The following is a 6,231-nucleotide window of genomic DNA, read 5'->3' as shown; positions in this document are numbered from 1 at the left end:
ACTACCTGCTGTCATTTGATAGCTGGAGTACATGGAAAGTTGACGGCAAACCTCCAGCAGTATTAATAATATTACTTCTGTATCATATACTGTATAAGCCTGGCTCTGATGCAGAATGACATCTCAAGGCCGAAGGAAACACAGCGCTTGTCTGTTTCGAATGAGGGAGAACTGTCCGTTTCGAAAGCTGAGGAAAAACGTGTGCAATGGTAAGACCGATGACATAACTTGATTTATTAGCAAATTATTTAATTCATGTAATTAAAACCCACTTAAATTTAAAATGATTCCTGAGAAATTAAATATTCACGGTATGTTCTCGCAGAGATAATGTTATGGTTGTATGTAAAACATTTATCGTTATCTAAGTGTTCGTTTGCCCGCCCCTCGTCAAGTGTTAAAATTGCCCTAAACGACCCTTGAGTGCAAGTTGTGTTTTACTGAATTGTTTAGAGTAATTTTATCTGTTGGTTATGCCAGCTGTCTGTCGGAAGTTGCAAATCGAGTTATGTAATACCATTTGTTTTATCAACCACATTGCACAGACTCGAGGAGCACGCTCGTGCCCACTGGAGGCCAATGGAGAACATTAGAAACCCCGCCTCAGGCAGGAGCATCCGGGTCACACTGCGGGATAAACAGAGCCGTCAGCGTCGAGACCTTCTCCAAACCCCCTCAGTCTGATTCCCAACTGCAAGAAGAGTTCGCAGGTCAGCGTCAATCTGACATTAGGGGATCTTTCAAGTGTGATTTCATGGCACACCGTGAATTATTGCTATGCCTGTGTATAGTATTGTTGTTATTATTAAATCTTTTGTTCCCCTGCCATCTGAACAGCCATGGACACAGATATGGATCCACCAACTGGTTCAGGTTATGCTGTATCAGATGCTCCAGGAGGACCTTCCAACTTAAGCCTCATTAACCAGCAGAGCCACCTGTCCTCCAGTGATACTGTCATGGGTAAGAGAAGCAGACCTTGGTTCTGCCTGTGATGTCAAGTGATCCTTTTATATGCCTGATACACATTTCGTAAATGATTATTTTTGATGCGTTGTTCTGTTTTTATGTTAGATCTGGACAGTGGCGTGGACCCAGAGACAGGAGAGCGAGCCCAGGGGTGATATCACAAATCTGTGGCATGATATCGAATGCTGGATATTGCAACCCATGACTGATAATCTGGGTAAATTTGAATGTATTTTGTCTCTAGGCAAGGACCGCTGACAGATTCAATGCTTGATGACAGATTAGGTCAGAGTGCCATTCAGCACAGCCAAAACTGCAGATGGAACTTGTTTGGTGGTGCTGAAATGCAAATACTGAATCGTCTTAGCATCCGAAATATTGTCAAATGACAATAAACCTTTGCAGATGAACTGCTCATCATGTAATTTATGGGTGGTCTTCCCTTAGTTTGATTGATGGTTAGTATATCTAAACCAGGGGTGCCCAACCCTGGTCCTGGAGATCTACCTTCCTGCAGAGTTCAGTTCCAACCCTGATCAAACACACCTGTCTGTAATTATCAAGTGCTCCTTCAGACCCTAATTAGTTGGTTCAGGTGTGTTTGATCAGGGTTGGAACTTGGAACTGAACTCTGCAATAAGGTAGATCAGATCTCCAGGACCAGGGTTGGGCACCCCTGATCTAAACTCAAGTATTGTCTCGTACTTTATCTGTCCATGATGATGAAACGAAAAATACAAGAGGAACATCTAAGGGTGGTGCTTTAGAAATAAACAATTCTACTGTACTGTTTTAGTTTTTTCGTACATCTTTTTAAATATATTTGAATATTTTTTTGTAAAATGCTGTTTGACGGCACATCCTTGCATGTCAAAATGGCATGTTTTTCTGTTAATGCTTCTTGTTCTTGAGAGCCGCAGCCCTGCAGAGTACAGCTCCAACCCGAATTAAAACTCACCTGCCTGTAGCTTTCTCACAACCCTTCAGACCGTGATTAGCCTGTTCAGGTGTGTTTGATTAGGGTTGAAGCAAGACTCTGCGGCTCTCCAGGACCGACGTTTGCCACCCCTGCTTTACAATAAGGGTCTCTGCACTAACTAAGATTTACAGCAAAGTTTTGGTCACTGTTGTTTTATGTTAGCTTTTAATGTTCATTTTTGCATATACTAAATACATTAACATTTGTATTAATATATCATGAATGAACATTAATAACTTAAAATGAACCTGTTCATTGTTCATTCATGATACCTAATGCATTAATGTAATGTTACCTGAACCTTATTGTAAAGTGTTGCATTTGGGAAAATGGGACGCATGTAGACATTTTTTTAAACTGTCAAATAAATTTTTAAATGTGAAGTGTTCTGTGTGACTCTTTTGGGGGGGAAGTTTGAAAATTTTACAGCTTCTGTGAAAATTTTTAATTGCATAATCATAGTAAACTACCAAGGTGTTGTGAAAAAAGTACCTTAATTTATATTCAATTTAAAAGGGGTTCAGCCCAAGAAAAACTCCACAACATGGTCTGATGTTGAAATTTATCACTGGTAGGAAATAGAAAGTAACAATACCAGCAAAGTGAAGCACAGAGATACTAGCACAAACATCCTAATCCAATCCAGAGTGGTTTCATTTCCAGAGGGGAAGAAAAACAATTGAGGGAAGAAGAGCTTCTGGCCTAATGACAACACAAAGCAACAGTGCAAATGGCTTTCTAATGAAAACATTGTGTTGGAGAATGACGTTTTGCACAAATAAATGCTTGTGCATAATTGCTCTTCATTTGCTGCATTACTGTCCTTTCTGAACTCTTCTGCCTTCATCCTCTGTGTTTCCTCTTCCTTTACTCCTTGTCCTCCATAGGTGCACCACCCGCCTGGTCTTCTCCCTTCTTTTTGTGACCAGAAACTATGTCATCAATGCGCAGTAACAGGATGGCCGTCTAAGAGGAAAACGAGAAAATCCATTAACAGTCATAAGAAAAATCACCTCTACCTTCCTCCTGGAGTCTAAAGCAGTTTTTCTCAGTGTATGTGCCATTTTTACCTCAACTGCAGTTTTGTATGTCTGGGCTTTAACTGCCAGCGGTTCCAAGATCCCCAGCTGCTCCATATCAGCAAGAGTTCCTGTCTCTCCATTGATACCCCATGAAGAGTTGCCCTCCTGAGTGTGCTTGGCCTGGAAAAGAGATGAGAAACGCTTTAACGCCAACTGAAATGCGACTTACTTAAGAGTAGCATCAACATACTGAAATAAAAATACAAAAAATGGTGCTTTCGATTCCACTTACCCTAAGGGAAGTGAGCACTCGTATTGCTGAGGCTCCACAGTTCTGGATGAGTGTACGTGGGATGACCTCCAGGGCCTGAGCCACAGCGCGGTATGGCCACTGCTCTACACCGGTCAGCGCTCTCGAGCGCTCCGTCAGCCGATGGGACACCTCCATCTCCACTGCTCCACCGCCTGGCAACAGATGCGGGTCCAACAGGACGTTACGACAGACCTGCATGGCATCCTGCAGGTTTCGCTCAACTTCCTGAGACAGATCATCAGTCAAACAGCGACAAGTCAATTAACCTGCACAAAATCCCGATACTCTAGCTGAGCTGATCAAATATTCAACAAATGGCCTGTTGAATTATCTAAGCACCTCTTCCTGAGGGCTGCTCTCACTATAGAGACCTTTGTGAGACTCTCTATAACGATTAAAAAACATCCTCATTAATCTTCCTCTGAGCATTGCATAGTCATGAATTTTTAACAGTGGCTCCAGTCTCCTCATTTCTTTGTTTTTTCTCTTTCCGTTTTTTCTCACCGCTAAGATCTCCTTGCTGGCTCCTCTGAGGAGAATGGTGCAGGCTTTGGGGTCTTTACACTCTGTCACAAAGGTGAAATACTCATCGCCAATCTTTTTCACTTCAAATAGACCGGCTCCTGTACCCACATCCTCTTCACGGAGCTCATCTGTTCTGCTGGCAATACGTGCACCACATGCTCTGAGAGAGAGACAAGCAGAAGAAGAGGTAAAGTGTTGCCACACTTCTTAAATATTTGACACACTTAGGGTGCTTTCACACCTGGCCCATTGTTTCGGAACCTGGCACGTTTCCCCCCTTAGCCCGTTTCGTTTGGGCATATGTGAACACGGCAATCGAGCCCGGATCCACGCCAAAACAATCGGTCTGAGATCGCCTGAACGAGGTGGTCTCGGCTCGATTGAAAACGAACTCTGGAGCAGTTCGGTTGTAGTGAGAAAGCAATCCAATCTAACAGACCAACGAACCAGGCTATATCACAATGTATAATGGTTCTGTGAAAAGCATTAGCTTTGTTGTTTTGCTAATACTTCAAAATGAACCTCTGAATGTCTGTGGGTGAGCACGTCTTTGCTATTCAAAATAAAAAAAGCACACTTTTACATTTTATAACGCTGTCTTATTGCTCTTCTTCCAAGTAGGTGCATTTTAAAAATGTTTTCCCGATGAATCCTGGACTCCTGATCAAAATGATAAATTAATATAAGGACAGCTACAATAAGCCCGCAAAGCTGTTGTCGTTTCATCCTGACGGATGACAGCCGAGACAGCTAGTGGAATCCCGGAAAATAAACCGTGGAACTTTGACCAATGAGACAACAGTTTACTCGCGCGTGACTTGTATTAACAAATTTGGTCCGTTTAGAAACTTTCCGCATGTGAAAGCGAACTGCACCAAGAATAAAAAGCAACATTGTAATCATTTTAATCCCTGTTTCGGAACAAAGCAATCGCTCTACAGGTGTGAAAGCACCCTTAAATTATTGGTTAAGGATTTTTAAGTTACCAGAACCATCAGTATTGTTATTAACTACAAAAAAAAAAAAGTTTACGCAATTTAAAAAAATTGCTAAATAAAACGTTTCATAAATTATACAATTGAAATGTTTAAGACTAAAATAGTTTAAAACTAATTGTTTAAAACAAAAAGAGGGGAAAATAGCAAGCACAAAACTACTACAACTTAAACTAAGATCATTAAAACAGAAAATGAAAAGAAAAACTAAAAGCTAAATTTAATTTACAATTGTACATACTAAAATAAAACTATTTTTCCATTCACTAATACATTATTCATGCCAAATTGTAAACCATTTTGCCAAATTCATTAAAAAGAATCAAATCATTCTTAAAATGATTGTCACTCACAAATGAGACATCAATGCTCTACACAAGCAGTATCAAAGTGACTCCACTAGGCATATATAAATACAATGTATATCCACTACATATACTGCCATGATTAACATTTTAATATTAATTATCAAGATTTTTTTAATTTTAAATTTTCTGTTATTTTCAGGTTTGTCAATGCAACTAAGAAATTAAGATTTGCTTTACATTTGCAGTAACCATTGATGCAATGATTTACACAATAAAAACGAAAATGTATTGACAAAAGCACATATTTCTGCACCTTGCAATACGGTTGTTGTCCGTCTTCCTGACACGACGGATCGCAGTGATGTTTGCTTTCATCAGATAGTGCTGAGCCAGATCTAGGGAGATGACAAATTAATACTCACATGATCTAAAAAATAAAAAAGACCACCATTGCTTCTCATAAACACATGACTGCATGAATAATCATATATGTACCAGAGATGCCCTTTTCGGTGAAGATCAGGTCAGGTTTGAGACGAATAATATCTTCACAGATCTGCTGGATGTACTCTTCCTCCATCTGCAGAATGCGGGCGAAGTCTTCCTCGCGAGTGATCTCAATATCAGTCTGAGAGGAGCACGAGGCCAAAGGTCAGTGTTTTAGATGTTTTTAAATAAGCATTCAAAGGAAGATTGTGGATTCAGACAACATCTCACCTGACTCTCACCCTTCTTGTACTCCAGAGAGCAGTCCAGCAGAACAATTCTCGGGTTCTTAATGAGTCTTCGCATACGGGGATGAGTTACATCCTTATTTACCATCACCCCCCTCAGCACACATGAGTCGTCAATGATGCCGCCAGGCACCTATTCACACAAAAACTGCAATTAGGTATGTAACGAATCAGCTCATTAGGAAATATGAATAATTAACCATAACTAGTTATAATTAATTATTCATATTTTAGATCCGCTGTAGATATTTAGCTGACCTCTCAGGGTCAACTGTCTTGTCAATTCTAAGAACGTTAATTTCCTGGTTAAGGGAAATAACTTTCTTACTGTACAATTCTACAAAAGCTTGTAGCATAAATCTGCATGATTAAGTGACTCCAGTTAT

At 40.3% G+C, this 6,231-nt stretch overlaps 1 protein-coding gene across 1 annotated transcript in view; it reads right to left on the bottom strand.

The window, feature by feature from the left end:
• Positions 1 to 2,373: 2,373 nt before the first annotated feature.
• The window catches only part of cct3 (chaperonin containing TCP1, subunit 3 (gamma)), a 7,032-nt gene continuing 3,174 nt past the window's right edge, over positions 2,374 to 6,231 (bottom strand). The window contains exons 8-14 of the mRNA XM_016275752.1: positions 5,829 to 5,978; positions 5,607 to 5,739; positions 5,425 to 5,506; positions 3,788 to 3,968; positions 3,263 to 3,508; positions 3,019 to 3,150; positions 2,374 to 2,914 (exon numbers count right to left, since the gene is read on the bottom strand). Coding sequence (XP_016131238.1) covers positions 2,816 to 2,914; positions 3,019 to 3,150; positions 3,263 to 3,508; positions 3,788 to 3,968; positions 5,425 to 5,506; positions 5,607 to 5,739; positions 5,829 to 5,978 — 1,023 coding nt within the window. The 3' untranslated portion in view covers positions 2,374 to 2,815. The remainder of the gene's footprint in view (positions 2,915 to 3,018; positions 3,151 to 3,262; positions 3,509 to 3,787; positions 3,969 to 5,424; positions 5,507 to 5,606; positions 5,740 to 5,828; positions 5,979 to 6,231) is intronic.

The sequence above is a fragment of the Sinocyclocheilus grahami genome, unplaced genomic scaffold (genome assembly GCF_001515645.1).
Source record: "Sinocyclocheilus grahami isolate Dianchi unplaced genomic scaffold, SAMN03320097.WGS_v1.1 scaffold96.1, whole genome shotgun sequence".
Lineage (NCBI taxonomy): Eukaryota > Metazoa > Chordata > Actinopteri > Cypriniformes > Cyprinidae > Sinocyclocheilus > Sinocyclocheilus grahami.
Note: the sequence above shows the minus strand (reverse complement) of the source record. Positions and strands in the feature narration are given on the sequence as shown.